The sequence below is a fragment of the Pithys albifrons genome, chromosome 1, assembly GCF_047495875.1.
Source record: "Pithys albifrons albifrons isolate INPA30051 chromosome 1, PitAlb_v1, whole genome shotgun sequence".
In the NCBI taxonomy this organism is placed as follows: Eukaryota; Metazoa; Chordata; class Aves; order Passeriformes; family Thamnophilidae; genus Pithys; species Pithys albifrons.
In genome coordinates, this window is record NC_092458.1 from 71,801,919 (window position 1) to 71,822,959 (window position 21,041).

The 21,041-nt window shown below is 37.7% G+C and overlaps 1 protein-coding gene across 1 annotated transcript in view; it reads left to right on the plus strand.

Annotated features, from left to right (window-relative positions):
* Nucleotides 1-20,466, plus strand: part of GUCY1A2 (guanylate cyclase 1 soluble subunit alpha 2) — a 161,792-nt gene extending 141,326 nt beyond the window's left edge. The window contains exon 8 of the mRNA XM_071554959.1: nucleotides 1,368-20,466. Within this exon, the coding sequence (XP_071411060.1) occupies nucleotides 1,368-1,575 (208 nt within the window). The 3' untranslated portion in view covers nucleotides 1,576-20,466. The remainder of the gene's footprint in view (nucleotides 1-1,367) is intronic.
* Nucleotides 20,467-21,041: the final 575 nt, after the last annotated feature.

Consider the following 21,041-nt stretch of genomic DNA (forward strand, 5'->3'; position numbering starts at 1 on the left):
TTACATTGTTTTGATCATAAAATTGACAATTGGGAAAATAGATTATGACCTTCAAACTACATGCTAAACAAAGGTTGTCACAGAAGGTCTAAGGCAAAAACATTGTTGGATTTATAACCAGGTAGTTATTTAAAAGCTGGAAATAAAATGCCTTTATATTTCAATGAGCTCACACAGATTGTCTCAGCCAAACCACATGAAAAATACTTAGTAACGGAAGTGCCATTGCATATGCTGAGAATCCTGAAAAATTCTCCTGGCAATGGGATTTATTTATTCATTTGCTTCCCAGAAATCAACTTTACAGACACTAAATAAACCATCTATTACAAAATCCACTGACACTAATAAAGTACTTCCCAATGATGTTTTGACCTTCAAATTGATTTGAGAGAAAGAATAAATATCTTGGAAGGGGAAAAGAGGAAGAATGCTTTCACATATCCAACTGTGCTCAGAATTTACTATTGTCTCAAAACTTCTCTTTTCAGCACTGAAAGGATCTGAATACCACTAACTTAATTTACTGGAAACAAAAGGAAGATGTATGGAGTTACTTTCTTTATTTTGCCAGTCCAGCTAGTTTTAAGGAAGATGCTTGAAAAAGAAGCCCTAAATTTTCAGATCTAGCCAGACAGAGGTGTTTCCACTGTGGAGAAGATGACAAATGGCAGAAGGCAGTATAGTCAGGTCTGTGATGCTGTACCACTTGAGTAGGTATGCTGGGAGGATGACTTCATGGCTCCCGAGAGCTTGTATCTCTTTTTGACCTCAACCAAATGGTCTAGATTAAACCCATGGGTACTTTTGGTGCCAGACTTGATTCTGGTTTTTGTTGAAGCTGGATTTCCTTTGAATCTAATTTATAAAATATGGTATTAATAAAGTAGGAGAAGGGCACAAACTGACCACCCTGCTTTAATCTATGAGAGCTCCCAAGCACTGCCACCTGCATACCAGCTTTCCAGCAGGAAATGTGGGGGTAGTCATCACTCTGAAAGGATAACTTCTGCCCAACTGGCCAGACTAGAGTGTTTTTATTGAGTTAAATGATACATTGTGGACAATGATTATTATGAATTTGTTTCCCTTTCTGGTACGTTACTTTCTGAATGCTCACACTGATTTTCAGAGAATGTTTTCTGGGGCCATCTCCACAGCTGATGTCAATCAACAGCTCCATGCAGTTGATGATGGTAAGTTTGTATATATCAGCTGAGGATCCTGACAGGGTTTCTTTAGATGTTACTCAACACTGTTAACTCATTTTTCACTTGGTACCACATGGGAGCAACCTCTTCCAAAGAGACATTTCGGGAATGTGTTTTACAGTTATTTATTTTCCTCTATACTTTTTTTTCCCTTAGGCTTTTGAAAAAGGAAGAAAATTTTATTTTTATCCCTCGTTCCCGTGAAGAGCTTCCAGAAAACTTTCCAAAGGAAATTCCTGGGATCTGTTACTTCCTTGAGGTCAGAAGTGGTCAGAAGCCACCAAAACCTTCCATCACATCAGCCAGAGTGAGAAAGGTTTCTTACAACATTGGCACCATGTTCCTCCGGGAGACTAGCCTATGAGGCCTGCTGCAGATCAAAGACTCGTCAAAAAAGCACAAGCCCAGAACTGGGTCATGACAAGGGAGTTGGAGGTTCTTTGTATTTCTCTGCCTTGTTCCGAACAGGCAGTAGAAGCTCCATGTAATGTCAGGCAATAATCATTTTAAAAGGTGGGTGACAGCCGTCAATAAACAAAGTGGAGATAGGGAAAAAATATTAAAAAATGCATTTCCACTTCCAGAGGAATTTCTTTCATAAACTTCAGTCTGGCCCCTCTATGGCAAACTAAACAAAGTGAAACAACACCCCAACTCTCAAATTAGAGGTTGGTTTTGTTTTGTGCAGAAAGGATGGTGTTCTCTGTAGATTTGCACCAGCTAAGCAGAATTGAGAGTCAGTTCTGATTATGCATTCCTACATTTAATGTGTTCTTCAGTAAGGTAATGATATTTTTTAACTTTATGAACAAGCATTTCATACATATACTGTAGAGCTGTTGTAACCTTCCTGGCAGGAGGAATTATGATTCAATACAAATATTGTAGGAATTTTGCCTATTTTTATACATATTTCACTTTCTGGATAATTGCATTCCACATACTGTAAGCTGAGCAAGCTTAGACAGCTTTTCAGAAGAAGTGACTGCATATTTCATACATTTTACCTATTGAACATATTGTTATACAAGTAGAAATAAGGCATTTCTTGATTTTTTTGGAAACAAAATATCAATATTTTACAGGGAAACCCCCCCACTTAGGTAAATCTCTTTACCTGATGTTTATGCTAAAGCTTTAGATGAGAATTGTCTTCTTATATAAAATAATATTCAGTATTTGTCCTACAGTGCTGTAGGTCCAGGCCTTCCAGGGCAATGCAAACAAAGATCAAAGCATGAACAAACAGAAAAGTTCTCTTCAGTGGGGCTTCTTTCCCTTCTAAATTATCAGCGAAACTGATTTTTGGTAGAAGCCCTGATTTTTTTTTAAAAATTTGGTCTTGTGAAAACTTATTCTGGGGAATTCCAGCAGACACTGAAAGCTCTCTGGATACTGGTTTGCCATATTTCTTTAATATGACTTCTGCTCCTAGTCCAGATTGATTATTGAAAATCCAATCTGCTAATAATGGTTGCTCATCTGGAAATTTCCTCTATAGCTGGATTGGCTGGAAGGTCCTCTGCTTTATCTAAAGAAAATCAAAAAACCACCAAAAAGAAGAAGGCAGTACTTTCCCAGGTTTACTGCAAGTAACAGTTCAATATTTAGATTAGTCCAGGTCAATTAAAAAAAAAAAGGCCAATTCTTTGCTGTTGAAAATTAATATAGTCTTATAGTCTTCAATTAATCCAGTTGAAGTAAGATGTGTATCTGTCCCCTAATAGACGTATTTTTGTCAGTGTTTATTTCTCAGGTTTTCCTTTTCAAAAGCAATGGCAGTTTCCCTCTGAAGGTGCACTGCCTTTGGGGTTGTAGGAAGTGGGCTGATGTTGTTCTGCACTTCCAGATTTTTAGTTAAAACTTGTGCAGTGATTCCAAAGTGGCTTAGCTTTACGTGGGCTTACTCAAAGCTCACTGTAATCAAACGAAAGACTCAACAGCACTGAGAGGCATGAGAAGCTGTGCATTTCTCTAATGCAGACCAGAAATGAGTTTGCTTATGGATTTAGTAGCCATGAGACACCTAATGAAAATAAGTAAATAACTTTCACCATATGTCCAGATTATCCAGTTTGATTCTTCTGTGGAGGGAGTGGCAGTTCTGTATTTCCCCTCTTTGATCTGTAGCCTCTGTGAGTGTGTGAATAGCATGGCAGTGCTAGCCTGTGCTGAATATGTTTCAGGCTTCTTTTTCATGAAGCCTTTCTGGATGAGGAGGGACTGTCTTGAAGATATACAGACTTCAGCATATAGAGGACATCTGAATTTATAATGCAAGGGTGTTTTTTCTTGTCTGAGCAGTACAGATGCATGGGAATTAGCCCAGAAACTTAGTTAAATGGAAATTCACTCACTTTCTAGAAAAACACTGATGTTAGAACATTGATATTAGAGCATACTTGGGATTGGAGGAGCTAATCTTTTATCTGCCTTGATAAACAGCATCTGCAGCTCAATGTCCTGTCTAAAAAATGACTTATAAAAACTATTCAAGCTTGAGGTTGCAGAATTTCCACCCAAACTACAGATCTGAGAATTTTCTTCCTAGGACGACAAGTTTTAGCCTATAGCCAGTAGTTTGCACATACACAGGATGTAGCATGCATTTTTTTTCCCTGGGAACATCAGTGAGACATGTAAGAATCATAAATGGATCAAAGTTCATGTTTCACCACTGAAAGAGGGCCACCACAGCTAATGAATCTGTGGTTTTGTTGTCTATACCTAGTTCCCTAGAGTGAAAATTTTTCAAATAGCCATCAGTAGATTGAGATTTCATTCTGATTTCACTGGCACATCCTCATTGTTCAGTAGGTGGTGATGTCAGAGGACCAATCTCTCTAGCCAAGCTCTTTTTCTCTTCTCACCACCGTAGTTCTGTGTGATGAGAACAAACATAAACATTCAGACCAAAAGCTTATGGCTTAACAACTTGTCTCTGGCAGTTGCCAATAGAAAATGCCTTAGGTTAATTCTGTGGCTGATTTTAATGGAAACATTTTCATGGAAAATGATGGAGAAATACTAATTCTACTAGCAAATCGAAGAAGCAATCTAAAAGAGTTTGTATCACCATCCTCATCCTCTCATAAACTCTTTATTGTATAAGGAAATTTTATAATCACAGAGATCTGTGCAAAACCTGAAAATTAGTGTCAGCATCACCATGGAAACAATGATAGAGTTTGCAAATAAACCATCTAAGTCCCTAAATTAGAACAGACTTAATGTATAAGAATATATAGTCTGCTTTTTATAAGCTTGTGTAAAGGTAATGTACCTAGAACTTCAGCCCTGCTGCTAAGTACTCTGTTATTGTTTCAATGTTATGACAAGGGAAGTTAATAAAAAAATGTGGGGTCTCTAGGGACATTTTTCTATGTCAGTGTGAGAAAAATGTAAAACAAATTCTCAGCACTTTTTAACTTTGTACTTGCATCTGCTACTTTTAATACTAGGTTACAAGTTTATTTTTTTTTTTACACCTTTATGAAGTTAAATGAAATTTATTATTTGGATTGATGCTGAGATGTCAATTAGGTGGTAATCAGACTCTGCATTTCTTCAACAACACGTATCGATAGGGACAACATCCTCATTTGCCTGGCATTGTCGTCATAAATAAAATGTTCTCAGAACGTTATACCTTGGGATGATGCGGTGGAGAGGTTAGAGGCGATGAGATGCAGAAATCATGTCATCTAGTTGCAGTTTTCTTTCAGTATTTTCCTTTAAAACTGATGATCGTTTGTTTCTCTGAGTAAGAATGTGCATGCTTCTGTTTCTTCACATGGCTTCAAGTAGCCACATCTGCTCTGTTGAGTTTCTATGCAGAAAAGATCCACCCCTTTGAAGAGAGAGGCACGAAATCTACTATGTATTGCATGTGCAAAGGAAAACTGATGTGAGGATCCCAGCTGGGGTGATCAGTCTCTTTGCCGCAAACCTGTTCTGTGCAGCTTCCCTCTGCTCCAGGCTCAGGGAGCCGAGACACCACAAACTGATCACAGAAGCAGATGCAGAGGCCATTTTTTTGTACAGAAATCACAAGACCTAAGTAAACAGAGTCAATAGTTATTCTCCCAGAGCACTTTTTACAGATCTTGAGTCAGAGTTTTCCATCTGATCGAAGTTCCTTATCACACAGCCTTTTCTGTGATGCAGTGCATGGAGGTCAGGAACTCAGAGAAAGAAGGAAATAGTGATGGAAGTAGTAGAATTGTAGATAAATTTTGTTCTGCATCACTCTGGTAACATTTGCCATTCAAAGACAAAAGCCTCTGCATGGGAGAATTGCTGCTAAACCAGGACTCTCCAAGTGTGGTTTTCTTGCAGGATCCCAAAGGATATTTCTTTTTTAATTCCAGAGAGCCAATAGTCATTAACTGTGATTGTGGTTTTGGCTTCACTGCTCATTCCCACATCCAGTTTCAGATCTGAGTCTGTTTAGAAAGGCTTTTTGAAGCCTGGAAACATGCCTCTGAAAACAGAAAACCAAAGCTTTTAAAACCTGGGAAATCTTGCATGGGAATTGCCTGTTCTGAAGAGATCTTGTGGTAGAGTCATTAACAGGTCCTACCGCAGGTCATGAATGCATATGCCACCTCACAATGCTATCTCTTCCTCTGCTTATGGTGTTCCCTACCAAGCCTAACAGCAGGATCACTCTTTCCTTTTTTTTCCTCTATAAAGCAAGCAGTGCAAACCCATGACATGTTGCATGTATTTAGAAATATCAGCACTGCACTGAAGCTTAAAATCTGATAACCAATTTCACATTGTGTATTTCTTGCTCTGAACAAACCCTTCTCCCATGCCGTTTAAAAATGAAAGGAAAAAAAACCCCAAACAAATCTGCCGTGTTGAATTGCAAATGAGTCTGAAACCTGCATCAGTTGTTGGGGCAAGTTTAACTGCTGGACAGCTTTCAGGTTCTTCAGCTGCCACAGGCTGTCACACTTACAATGCTTCGTGCAGACCATCCTGCCAAGAAATCTGTAATCCAACAGCAGCATTGCAAATTTAGGACATTTTCTGGGTTTTCCTCTTTGTGTCTCAGGTGACTACCTCACCTCTGCTGAGTTCTCAGAGCTCACTGGGGAGAGCTAATTCCCTTCCTACTTCAGTCTCAAAGCTTCTGGCTTCGTTTTGGGGTTCTGGTGATCTTTTGCAAAATTTTACATGTGTAGTATTGGAAATAGCAACATGCTTAAATTAGCAACTAAACAAGAAGCTTAAAAAAGCTTGTCAAACTCAGAAACAGTTGGTTCCCTTCCCTCGAGGTAATGCATTATTCATAGCACTGTACTAGGATTGAGAGTGCCAGTGACAGTAGAGGCTGTGGATGAATTGAAGATGCTGAGTGTGCAGGAGACTGAACAGGCAGGAGTTGATCGGCTTCTGGTACAGTTCATAATTCCATTGAGTTAAGAAACAATCAAACCCAATAGAATAGAACAAAATTCTTCATTTTGTTCAGCGCTGGGAACATGGTGGATAATTCCACCAAAGACATGTAAAATGAGACTTTTGTGTTTTCAGGTTTATATACTTAGTTACAACTGATAACCTCTCCCCAAAGTTAAGCAGTGTATTTTGGGTGACTTTTAACAGATCTGATGGACTGCTCTTATCTCTGCAGCCTTATATTTCCTTTTAAATAAACAATGTTACATCTTCAAGCCTCAACCTAGACAGGTTTTCTGATTTATTTCTTACAGCTTAGCTACTAATCTAAACAAGGTTTTGGTTTATTTCTTAAAGTTCAGCTTACAGCTACAGGGTTAATTCCTCTTTGGTGGATTTGGGTGAAGTCAGTGCATGCTTTCACAAGCACCAAATTTATTTGTGCAGATAGGAGTTACTCCTTAACAGCAATTCTAATTTCCAACGCATGAGCAGGCTTACAACAAAAATCTGTAAACTGTTTGACCTCATATACATGGTTGATCTTTTGTGCCTTGGCTGTTAATCATTCATAAAAACAAGAAAAACAGTGAGACTGAGGAATGCAACAATTCAGACACAGGCAACAGATCATAGGCAACGGATCATTCACCTCTGCAGGTGCTCACTTTTTCCTGTGGCTTAGAAAGGTTGACCTCCAGTTATCTGTGGTCCAAGTTGGTATCACTGTGTCACAATAGCAAAAAAAAAACGGCCTCTGAAAAACAGCATGAGGCATTTCAGTCAGCTTCCCTCTGGGCTGGGGTTCACATTAGAAAGGCTAATACAGCATGTGATGCAAAGTGGCAACTTTGCTGGCAGCTTCAGAAAAAGGATCAGTGGAGACAGATGTTAAACCAGCTGTTTCCTCCAGGGATTTTAGTTTCCAAAGGTAGAGTAAGGCTGATCGTCTTTTATTGCGGACAAAAAGAAAAGACAGGATTTCAGAGAAACCAGTGTCTTCCCTAGCTTCCAGGGAGGCAGCAGAGTTAACGTGAATCAAGAGGGACACGCTGACTCCCTTGGCTGAAGCAATGCCTTCAGCTCTCTGGCCCACTTCGGCATTACAGCAATCAAGTTTCCTCTGAAGACTGGGGGCAGGTAAGTATTTCAGACATTTGTCCCATCTGCTCTAGATACGGCAGGAGTCTGCCTAAGTCCTTGAGTGTGCTTAACTTTCGCAAGGACCACAGATGTGAACTTAGACCAGATATATATTTTTAAAGATGGCCAAGATAGGTGAGATTGATCCCACTGAATTACATTCTTTTCAGTCTGTGTCTCAGGTCTTCTAGGCTTGCTGCTGTCCAGCATTTTGCATTGGTCAAAATAAATCGAATCAAATTAAGTTTCAGAGGGATAGATAAGCATATTCCAGGATAAATAAAGGTTTAATATGGTAGCCATAGTGACTGTCAAGGACATGGGCTACTGCAGTTCTGCAAATCTCTGCTTCTAGTATCTGAACTCTACATGTGATACCAGCACTGCCAGTCACAAGTCCTGGATGCTATTAGGACTGTGATTTAGAAAAGCTTTTGAGCTTTTAGCTCCCAGTGCAGTTATGCAAAACGTCTGTGCCAAGTTCACCTGAACTATATGCTGGAATGCCTCCATAAACCTTGTTAGTTATCCTGTAATAAGGATGGTGATAACAGGTATAAATTCTAAAGAGCAGAGAGATAGTTGCCAAGTTATCATTAACATACTTTTTTGTGTTTTTGTGAATTTGTAGGCTCAAAATTAACTTTACATTAGCAGAAGGTCTCACATTGAGCTACTTGTTTTCTAGGTAATTATTCCTTAGCAATACTCACTAATGACTACACTGGAAGCAATAAGTAAAGCCATGCTAATTTCTTCTGTGTAGATTCTTGTACTATGCCTGTCACCTTAACAAACTGCCTTCTAGCAGAACATTAAATGGCAGAATTATGCCCTGGCATGCACTGTTTGTCCTTTCATCCTCTTCCTCAGAGAAGGGCATGTAGGGGAATAATGTGATTTTATGAGGTGGTGTCTTTTTGTTAGAAGAAGCAACATATATTTTTAATAAACTTAAATGAAAAAGAGCAAAATCAGAACTATAGACCAGAATTGGAGAAGGGTTTGGGTTGTATTTTAAAAGATTGTCCACTGAGTAAGACTCTTCTCACATCCTAGAAACAACAGTACAATAATAGATGTAAGATACACCCAGGAATGATAAATATGAACAATAAAACAGGCAGGTGTATAAAATGGATGACTTCTGCTTTATACACAACAGTAAACAGGTGCTAAAACTGATTAATATCCAGAGAGGGCAAATACTGTTTAATCAATTTTGGCATTTGTTTATTACCAGTACACCTCTAAGGTTTTATTTTTTCCTTCCCTAATGACATTGAAACATGCTGTTAAATCAATATCAGAGTTTCTGAACTTATTGCAAAAGAACAAGGTTAGGAAAAAATAACTATCAAAGAGAGATTTTTTTAGACGTGAGACATCGCATGAGAGAACAGATCACATGAAAAAGAAAAAAGTTACTGACAAGTATATTTATTTTAGGAGTTTCTATGGCACTTGTGGTTGATTAAAATCATCCTGAAACTGTGAACTTACACCATGGCTGCCTGGTTCAGATTATTTGCATTTGCTAAGAAGAAAGAGGTAAAATTTTCAGTCACATAAGGGACATACTTCTCAATCCCATTTTATCTGCTTAAACAAAACTTCTTTCTGAAGGTTGAACTTAACCTTGGTGAATGATCCCAAGGTTCTGAATGCCTAAAGAAGTTTTGGAAATATGGGTTATAAATCCATATAATTTATATTTATTTGAAATGTTGTTCATGGCAATGTACGAGAGCACATTCCAAGTACCCAACCGGTGGCAAAGGTGCATTTTTCTGGTACTAACCTATGCTGGATGATGAAATGTGGAATTGTTTCTAATCTATGCACTTTTTTACACTGCTTTTCAAAGTAATGCTCCCAGATGAGTTGCTGTGAGTATATGAATGTTCTGATCATCAGTGGAGTTGGGACTCACTACCCACCTTTTTAATGTCCTGAGGGACTGTAAGGGAGAAAGCATTGTTCAGCCAACTCCATCCAATTTAGCTCATCTGCTGAGAGCGTGTCAAGTGAGTCTAAGATTTGCTTTTTCGTTACATCTCTTAGTTAAGTCCCGTGTGCTTGTCAGTGTTTAAGTGTGTAAGCATTCCTCTCTGGAAACCTCTCATAGGTCTGGCAATTGTATAGATAAAGAAGTTAACAGAGAGAAAGTGTCTCAAGAAAGCAAAGCATGTGTGTAGGAGAGAGCAGCTGTACATAGATGTGCTGCTGTTAGCTTTCATCTGTTTGGAAGCTGGATGACCCAGACATTATTCATACATAATGCAAGAAAGTACTGTACATAATGTCATGAACTCTCAAGGCACAAGGATGAATTTTACAGTTCATAATCCTTAGAATTTTAGTGGAATTGCATGAGAAATGAACTATTTTCCAGGTTTTTACTGTAAATAAGAGTTGAATCTCTAGCTGGAGAGAAAAATTGAGGTGGAAGAAGAAAGTCTAAAAAGTTTAAATGCAAAATGCAAAGAGTGTTCTGCTTTTTTGTATTACTTGACTTTTCTGGAGGTAGGACTAAGAATCCCTATGTGTCTTTCAACAGTGAATGCAAAACTAGATGTGATACACTGCAAATGAGGAACTTTATTGCCTGCTGGAAAATTAGAGGTGGTAGTAAGAATGTCTTTTAAAAAGTATGTAGGGATAAATGTTACCACTTAAAAAAAAAGGAAGCTCTTTTTTTTTCTTTTTTGTAAGTATATATTGTTTAGAAAAACCTAAATTGAAAGAAAGCTTAGAATACTGTGGTATCATAACAGGTATGGTACAAAGTCTATGAGTTAATACACAGTTCATACCATTCCTTCCAAAAGTCTTATATGTGGAGTTTTCAAGCAAACATTGAACCAAGAGTTGTCTGTAGTTAATTTTCAAGGAGCAGTATTTCACCAAGCACCTTCTGCAAAAATGCCACACAGATCATGTTAGGTAAGGCAAATATTTAACTCATCTGCTTTAGAGTCTATTAAGATATACAGTGCATCCCAAAGCAAAGCTTTTAATATGCTTACTGACATGACAGCATTGTGCCTTATTGAAGTCTAAACAAAGCCCATTCTAGACAAAATTCCCATCCTAATACATGACATTGATATTGCCTTGATGGAAGATTAGCACTTCACTAAGTTGCAGCCATTAATGTCTTTGATGCTGGAGTATTGCTTATTATTCTTATGTCTCACTCTGCCAAATTTGCCCTGGGATCCATTATGCTCTAGAGCACCAAGTGTTTGGGGAATTGCTGTAAATTTGATTGAAATTCAACTAGTCTAAATTTAGGTATCTGAAAACTGTGTCTTATCTGAGTTATTCAGGTCAGCTCCCTCTATAGTCAGTGCAGAAATCCTGGCATTTCAGAGAACAAGCTTTCCCAGAGAAAGTTTTGAAGATGAGATAAACCGCTGCCTCAGATGTGCTTTTGTCTTCTCTCTCAAGTGACCACAGTGTGGAGGTGGAGGACTAGTTCAGATTAGCTTGCTGTAGGTGAGATGAATTCCACTGCTGGTAAGAATGAGAGGATGTAACAAATAGAACAGCAAATATATATGGAGACAAATATGCCGGGGCAAGGGCCAGGCTGTAACCAGAGATTCAAAGGGCTGTGGTGGTAAAATTATTAATATTTAAAATTTGAGAGGCCTTTTTGGGGGGTTTATCCTAGTTAAAAGAATATTCTTTTCAAGTGAAAACTAACCTTCTGTGATAGTTGCCAATTCCCCACTGTTGCTCCAGGATAGTACTAGTGTATTATCTGATGTATCCACCAAGACCCCTCTCTCCAAATCATCATGTTATTTACTGCTTGATTACTTCCTGGAATAGTGACAATTAGCAAGGTACTTAAGGGATCCATCCCTCCCAGGAATTGATATCTGGGGTTTTTTAACATTGAAATTCTCGGTTTTCCTCACCACCTTTTTGCCCCCTCCCCCCAAACAGGATTTGAATTGGTCTCTGCAATCACTTGGGAAAGAACAGGGGAGCAGAGGGCAGGGTGCTGGCTGAACATGCTCTCTCTATGATCATATTTACTAAAGCTTCTATCTGACCTGTCCTAAATTGTGTTAGAGTTGTTATGCTTTTGGAGTACCCAGATTCGCTGACAGGATCTTGTGTCAGGCTCTAAACCAGAGATGAGTGGGAAGGACCAAGGCTCCCTCTCTGCTATACTCCTCCCATACGTCTCTCTTCTGTTTGCAATTGCTGTTCTGATCCTTAGACATCTGTGGTGATTTTCAGCACAGTCGTGGTCATGGAGGCCATGGGAAACTTCTTGGGAAGAATCAATAGCATGCAGTCCTCCACACTGTGAACTGTCACTCTCCAGAGAAAAGGGATTAGAAATAGTATTGTCCTCAAGAGCTGAGAAAACCTGCAGATTTTCCATGTACAGTAAACAGTTTCTATAATTACCAGGAAAACAAAACAGAGAGGCAGAGTGGTGCATCAGGGACATCCCATCTCATATGCACTGCTGTGGTAATGAAATCCAAACCCTGTGGAATTGCAGGCACATTATTCTCACTTGCTTTAAAGGTCAGCTAAGAAGCTCATTTCTCAAATGGGCTCTGAGACAATGTAACACTAGCCATTTCTTCCAACAAATTGAAGTTGTCAGAGAAACTGGATTAGTAGCTCATGGAGCTAAAATTAGACAATATGGGCTTGCCAGAGAAGGATGAATTCAGCGACAAAGGTGAAGAGACATCAAAATATCATAACATAGGGAGAAAAAAGTAACAAAAATTCTCAACTGAAAGCAAGTTACCCATGAAAAATAGTCTGAATCACAAAGCAGAAGAAAAAAGCATTTAGTCTTAATTCTTACTCATCTTCTAGATCCACCTAGCAGTTCCCGCTTTATCAGCTGAATCAGTTTGGCCACAGTCCTTTCAAAGTCATGTGCATCAAGTTAAGCACTGAAAGTCATGTTAAAGCTATTATTTGAATTCTGGAAAAGAAGTATTTGGCTTGAGATTTCCATCTTCTTTACAGAATGGAGGGGGAGATAATCTATTGTTAAATTTATTCAACTGAAAAATAAAAACTAAAATCCCAAACCCCAAATCTAATAACGGAGCTACAGGGAGAGCAAATTTGCAAACCTCAGCATATCTTTACTAAAAAGTGGGTAATTATTTTCCATTGCTTCAAACATTTGCATTTTAAAGAATTCACTTTTGTGCCATGATTTTGAAAATTCGTAATGCTATATTGCTACTTGCTTGGATTTAACAAACTGAACAAAACAAACCACTTCTTTATACTTTGCTCTTCTTCAGTTATGTATCATGGCAGAGCAATTCCACCATTCCGCATATGACCCTAAAGGCACAGCAATGCACTGCAGGGAGGGAACCTCAGCCTGTATGGTCAAAGTGGAAAGTTCTGCAAGGTACAGGTTGGGTCTCAGCTGAAGATGGCTGGTACTAGTTTCATGCAGTTTCTGCTATAACGTAGGTAATTATTTTCACTTATGTATTCAGAAGCAGACTTATGTATAGCTCAGGAATACTCTTCTCCATTTTCTTTAGAAATTCTTTCTGTAGTATGAGTCTTTTCTGCACAGCTCCTATAAAATCTCTACATTTTGGATCAGAGGCATCAGCAAGTGTAGAGTATAAATAATAACTTCTGTCAGCAAATCACATCACCATGAAAATTATTTATTAATTATTTATGCTCATTGGCTTAGATATCTTATAAGCTAGAATCCTTTTTACAAATTCTATTGTTGCAGAAGCCTTTGATCATCATTGTAAGAGGTCAAGACTAATCGTGGTTTTGGGGTTTAATTAGCATCAGCACCATTTATCTGACATTCACTGTGCACCATTATTATCACGGCATTAAAGTTCGGTGGTGAAACAGAAATGTCAGGATAAGCAGCACCAGCAGTTATCTGCATTGCACATCCTACACATTATGTACACATTCCATGGCATACTTTGTATTTTATAGAACATGATATGACTGCTTAAATATGTAGAAAAATAGTTAGGGATAAATAATACAAAATATGTGGACATTCCCTTCTAGCTTGAGATATGTTATCACCTACCCGTGGGATTGCTCTGTACTAAATTATGCACCTTTGGCATCCATCCTTACTTCAGTGAAATCATGGCCTCATCATCCCTTTAGTTGTTAGGTTTCAGTTACTTTAAAGCCCGTAGATTAATGACACAGGTATTTTTCAGCCAAGTACTTTAAAAGAATAGTAACTGTTTGGGGTTTATTTCTGAATATGGTAGGCCCCACTTCTAGGACTGACTTTACATTCCTTCTTGATTTGATATTAACCTGTCCCAGTTTATTAAAATTCTGCTGAAGTACTTCTTCATAGGATCCCCTAGTGTTTTGAAGAGGCTATGTGTATTCTGTTCATGCAATTCTCTGGTGTAACATAAAAATATTAAGGCATTTTCAGATCACCATCCTGGAGAGTCCAACCAATGTTTCACAGCCACGAATAATCCCCATATTCTCTTTGCCACTGTGCTCTGCCTCTGTGCACAACTTTAGAGAAGGAAATGAATACTAAATACTAAAAATTATTTTGTAGTTTGTATTCATATATTTCAGTGGGATGGCTTCACAATAAGGAGATACTTTTGAAAAACGTGCTAGTATTAATGGCATGAACTTCACAGCCTATGCCCATCAAGTCATAGTTCAGTCTCTTCCCAAAGCCTTTGAGAGCAAATTGAACTTTGCATGCAAGATCTCACCCTAAAGAACTGATAACAAATTTTCAGATGTCTGTCACTGTGATCCTGACTCTACCATCTAATCAAGAGTCATGAAATTCATGAAACCATGAATGGAAAATCTCATACTTCTGATACTTGTTTAAAATTTTTTTTCCAGGAGCCAGATGTAATTCTGAAATTGTTGATTTAACTGGCAATTCATTCAGGCTCATCATTTCCTCTACAGGTAATGCTAGAGGAAAATTAACTTTGATGCCTTAGAGTTCTATCTTTTAACTTTTCCCTTAAATTTCACTGTTGCCAAAGTAAAATCTGAGGGCTAATTCATGTCTAAGGTGGTCACAAACATCCCTAATAACAGAGCCAGACATATCTGAAGACAACTTTTATTATTGTAGGAAGATGAGTTCATAACGCTCAGTTCTAGGAGTGGGAATTCTAGGAAGAATTATGAGCTGCACATTGTTGGAGAGACTGGGCAGACTGAAGGATGGAAGTGCAGTGGAGTGCAGTTTTAGTCCTAGTTTTATGAATGCTGAGAATTGGTACTTGTTTCAAAGTTCTCTGCTTTGGAAGCTGGATAAAAATATTCGGTACTCCTAAAATGTGAAAAGTGGCCACCTGAAAGTCTGCACACCTGTGGAATGGAGATATCTCCCCTGGGTGCAAATGCTTTTTGTGTAATTCTGTAATACTGTTTTAGTGTTGTCTATAAAGCTTCTCTGAAGAGACTTGTACAAGCATTCTGCACTAACAAGATTACAACCTTGCACTACCAACAATTGTTGCTTAGCATTAAAATAATCTTGGATGCCATTAAAGAATACTAAAGCTCTATCAGGGTTTAGAGCACTGTGACGTTTGTGAACTGAAGCTGTTTGTATAATATTGCCTACAGAAAAGGACAATCTAAGTATTTCCATTTTAGTAATACACAGAGGAGGTAAGGTGGTGTCCCTAGACATTTCTGTCAACTTAATGGTTAAGGGATTCATTTTAGTACTCGGTAAATCTGAATGTTATTTTAAAACTTCAGCCTGCAATATTCTGGGAAAGGATGTGGCAGGTTAGTTGTTTTTAGGTTTTAATGTCAGATGGCATGAACAGAAAAGCTCAGACAGCATAAAAGCCAAGATTTTCCCACACTGAAACCAAGGGACTAATTGCAAAATTGAACCTGGTTACTTGTTCTGTAACTAGCTGTTCAGAAAAGGAATCCACCTGCCAACAGAAGCAGAGTCCATACAAATTATCACGTGTGGTATTTCAGGTTTTTTATTGGGATTGCCAGACTTAGTGGCATAGAGGTTTCAATAAGTACCTCTGATTGAAAGTTGCTGTTTCAGTTATGATTGCTTCCCCAAACCAACTGAATTTATTACTAACCAAAGACTTACCTACTTGAAAAAAACCTAACAAAACAAAACAGTAAAGTTTGGTTCTGTCATTTGTGTCTTTGACTGTGAGCAGTTGAAGTGCATAATGTGTGTACTAACCAGGCCTGTGTTGTATCATTGAGTAGATTATTCAAGGCCACAGCACCAGTATAACACAGCAGAATTCAGTATTAATGCCTCCATGGGAACACAAGTCTATGTAAAAATTTGATGTGCCATATGTGTAAGGTCATGGGAATATTGTGTGTGCAGTGATCTATATGTGGTCTTAAAAGCTTTAATATTTGTACTGCTCTTCCTATAACAATGTACGTCTTGACAGCTGTGACCCTATGAGCTTCTGAAGAAAAATGTAATCTAAAGTTTATTCTTCTTGTTTTAAAATCACTGCTTTGTGAGTTACTGTTTACAGTGGCCTGCATACAGCAAGGGGTCTTTCTTCATGTGTTGTTGGGAAATGGAAAAGCAGTTGCTATTTATGAATCTGGCATGTTTACAGAGATCAGTGAATGCCTTTAGTGAATCTCCTCCTGATAACCCACTTCATTTTTCTAGCAAATGCAAACAGTGCCAATAGTCTGGGCCTTCTTTAGAAAAACCAAGTAATTTGTTAAATGGCCTTGTTTTGTTCTACTTCTATTGTTACTTCTTAATTTTGTCTTTTTTCCTCCTTTTGAGTAGGCTTTGGTGATATGATTCTTCCAAAGTGTAACTGAGGACAAACAGTTCGCCTTTTTACCCTTCCTTTTTCAAAGCCGCTGAAGGCCTCAAACAAGAAGAAAAAACTTTACTCATGCAGGTGTGTTGTTAACAGGTAGCAAAAGGATTAAAAAGCCTTCTAAGAGTACTTCAGACTATCTTTTAACAGCATGCCTGCACTGTGTTGTGACTTGACATCTTGCTTTCATAGTGTGACCTGCTAAAATGGTGTTTGTTACAATGAGGTCCTTTTAGTTTGCTCTAAAAGATTTTACTTGTTTGTCTCCATACTAGAAACATAATGTGCACTCTATAAGAAAAGCAATATACAATATACTATACATCTATTTCAATGCCTATAGTTTTAGGCTAGTATTCATATAAATATTTATAATTGAAATACAGGTTTTCTTGTTCTTCACAGGACCAAGCAAAGTTTTTCCTTGTCTAAATACTAATGGTTGTCTAAATACCAACAGTGACAACTCTATTCAACAAATACTCCTTTTTCATGCTTCTAGTTAACTTGTGGTGGGCTCCATCCTACTGATTCCCCATTAATGTATATGAAAGGGAAAACTAATGAGCTATTGCAGTGCATGACCTTTGCACAGTACCTGATTCATAAATAAATAGACCCAAATTTCATTTATGAGTTACTAGTGAGCAGCAACATGACAAAACCCCTTTGAAGTTCAGCTGAGTAAGTTCTGAAGTTCCTCCATTGCTTAGTCAGTTTACAGTTTCCTGAGTCATTATAATGGATATATTTGATGAAGTCTTTGCCATAGACACTGGCACTAGCCTTTGTAAAAAAATTGTTCTGATTTCTGATTCCCATTTTATGTGGAAGTGCACTGTAATGGAGAAATTATCTGAATTAAAAAAAAACAAAACATGCAAGTTTTCTTCAAGGCAGTTCTCACTTAATTTGACCTCATCTTGTATTAGGTACCTCACTTTAATTAATTTTTGTCATATTAGAAACACAATATCCTTAAAAATTGTTCTCCAGAGAAACTCCACTGAAGAACATTTTGGTCCTGATTGTGACCAGGGTACCTCTATTTCAGAGCTAAATCACTAAAGAGGTGATCAAAGAAGACAGAATATTAAGACAAATTGAGATGTTTTACACACAAGAAATGTGGATATATGGTTAGAAATGTGTTATAAAAGGGAAGTTATTGAGTTGGGGTTTTTCCTCATTAACATTTGCTGATACACATAATATTTATTTCTTCCCTAAGTCTTTCTTTTGAAGCCAAAAGAGCTTCAAAGCAAAAAGTACCTGATTACTTCATAGTAATTACTTAGCAAATGCCATCCAGACACTGAGTCCATCCAGAGTGACTTTAGTTGTCACAAAGGTATTTAATTCACTGGAAGTCATTGACAGAGCTTGTGTAAACACCGACATTGACAGTGTTTTGTAGATACTGTAATAACATGAATCAGCTGCCCAAGATACCAGCCAGACTATTTATTATTCTTCTTCCATTCCTTCAAAAGGCAAAAAATTAGCTTAAGTCTGTGTCTTTGTGTTAATCAAGTTCTCATATCTGAAAACTTCATCTAGTAATATGTTGCAGATTTGTTTTCTATGACAGAGAAGATTGTTTATCTCTTTTTTGATACCATTTTTTTTCTGTCTGGAAATTTTTGACATCTCTTCAACCATGTCAGTAGCTTTGTTTGGGCTGCTCGATGCCTGGGAATCCTAGATAAAGGCCACACTAAACATGTGCAGAACAATTTTTTTTTCTCAGGTGAGAAGTTTTGTATGGGTATTTTAGGTTTACTGCTGTGGGCAGACCAGCTTTTCAAGTGCAGTGGGATCGCCTCATGCCGTTGAGCTGATGTGTATGGGCCCAACACCTGGTGACATATTGCTCAGCTGGTGGAGGCACATGGTCCTGCATTTCAGTGTGGCAAATCCCAAGGAAAAATGGAATTTTTTGCATTTAGAATGTCAGATGTTGGCAAAAGTCCATGATTTATATTACCTACTCTGTCTTGTGTCATGAAAACTATCTGGATATATAAGAAAATAAGAGGAAAAAAAAAGAAAATGAGGGCAATTGTGAGGTGAGCTCATTTATCACATTTCGTGTTCTGCATGTGGAACTAACACCATTCAAATACAGTGGTCAACTCTGATCATCCATCTAATGGGGGTTGCATCTCAGTTTCTATAAATTTTTTACTGAGCAGCTATAATACTGCCACTGGGCAGGAGGTGACTGTCCTTTTTAATAACCACTATTTAAAGATTGGTTACTGAAATGGTCAATAATCAAATACCCTGCTGGGACTTGGCAAGTAGGCTTCACTTTCCAGCAATGTTTTGTGTTAGGAATTTTGAATGCTATTGTGAATCAGGACTGATCAGTGGTGGTCCAAAGCCTTCACAAATAAAGCAGATTATTGCAGCACAGTCAAAACCCTGGTCAGTACTGCTGTGCCAGAAACCCCATGTTCTGAACAATTGTAGACTTCCTACCTCCTGGCAATCATTGCAAAACAAAACCATGTGGCTCCTGTTTTACATAATAGGAATCCTTGTTTGGGCTGAAAGTCTGCAAAGAGCTCTGAAACCGTATCCTACACTCCTTACTGTGCAAAACCATCATTGGTCTGATTTTGCAAGTGTTACATTTACTGGGTAATGCTTAGTCCAGCATGTAGTGCATTCCATCTGGGAACAAGACAGTGCTTTTCTCTGACCTACATTTGGATTTAAAGCTTAGTTCCATGGGCCATTTAGGCTGCAGTCCTGTGTGTGCTTGGGTGAACAGCAAAGAAAGGGCACAGGGGCCTCGTGCAAGGGCCAGGGCTTGTGCAAACACTGTGGGCCAGGGTGGGGGGCACTGCGGCCGGACGTCTTTGGGTGCTCTTAGCGGGGGCTCACATACCCAGTGTCTAATGCAGCATTCCAGATATCTGAGGACTTATTTTTCCATACGTTCTACATACCTGCCTACATATTTTATGAATCAGGTCTGTGGCCAATGTTTTGAACAACTTGTCTGCTGCAGTTTCATGGGGTTATTATCTCTTTGTTTTGCAATGTAAATAATACTGTATATCTGTTATTTTATGATACAAATGCCATGTGTATTGCTTATTTTTAAAATGTTACAATTCTGTTATGCTTTATTTGCAATGCCATCTGACAGTATTGGTTTAATATACAATGTATCTGTATGGCATGAATGAAATTGCTTATATTTTGCAATGTCCAATATTTTATTTTTGTTTTTTTTTTAAATGACTACATTTCATCTTATGCAGTTCCATAAATGTTCCTTAAGTGGCTCATTATGCCTGAAAATATTGCTTCCCCTCCAGTAGTGCAGGCGTAAAACTAGTATTCCTGATCAAAATGACCAGATATCATCCAGCAATTTCAGATTAAAAATATATGTAAAAATATGTAAGCATTTATAGTTATACAGAATATCTAATGTAACTTCTTTGATTTCATGTAATGATACATTTTAATAAATTTGTATACTTTTTATTTGTAATTATTTGTGAATCATACACGGTGTAAATAACATGTTTCATTCTGCAAGATTTCTAGATATTCAAGATTTTAAAAAGTTGAATTCGTATATGAAAGGAAATTGACAGCAGATTGGAACAAGATAAAATAAAGTGGTGATGACTATGTTCTATTTATACTGTTCGTTTCCAAATTGTCTGTTAAAGAAAAAAACATTTATTTGCCCTTTAATGTCCAATCATTTATTTGCAGTATATCTACATCAATAAATCATGTAAACATCTATTAAAAGTCATGATGCGTCATTGAAATTTTCCTTTTTTCTGTTGATGACTTACGTATGGAGAAAATAAATATACTAAAACCCAGTTCAGTGTCTACAATCCAAAAAGTCAGTGAAGATATTTGTGGAAAAGAACCTCTATTCATTCCTAGATCTCAAACCTTCCCTTATAACCCAAATTCACATTTATTTTTAAGCAATAAAGCAGTAAAATATGTTACAACAAAATGCTGGATGCTTAAAGACGTTCTGTGTATATCCCTCAATATGTAAGCTTTGGTTTTGGTGGACATTGCTATGTAAAAACCTTACTAAAGCTTTTGTTCTCAACAAAACTTTTGGAATTTTGAGGCAGAGCTTCTAAAGAAATATAACTGATTTTTGAAAAGGAAATGTCTGGTTCAGGTGATTATGACAGCTGATTTCAGTGGTTGTTCAATTCCTGATTCTGTAGAACAACAGAGTGGAACCAGATTTCACTCCTGCAGAAAAAAAGGAGAAAATAGGTGATATTGCAGTGAAATATCAGCATATTGCTACCAACACAAAACAAAGGAAATTGGCATGCTGTAGTGTCATCAGCTCTACAAATGCTGCTCATATTGCCCACTCTTTCATTCCTTCATTTTTTTCTATATCCCCAACTGAGAAAATTACTCA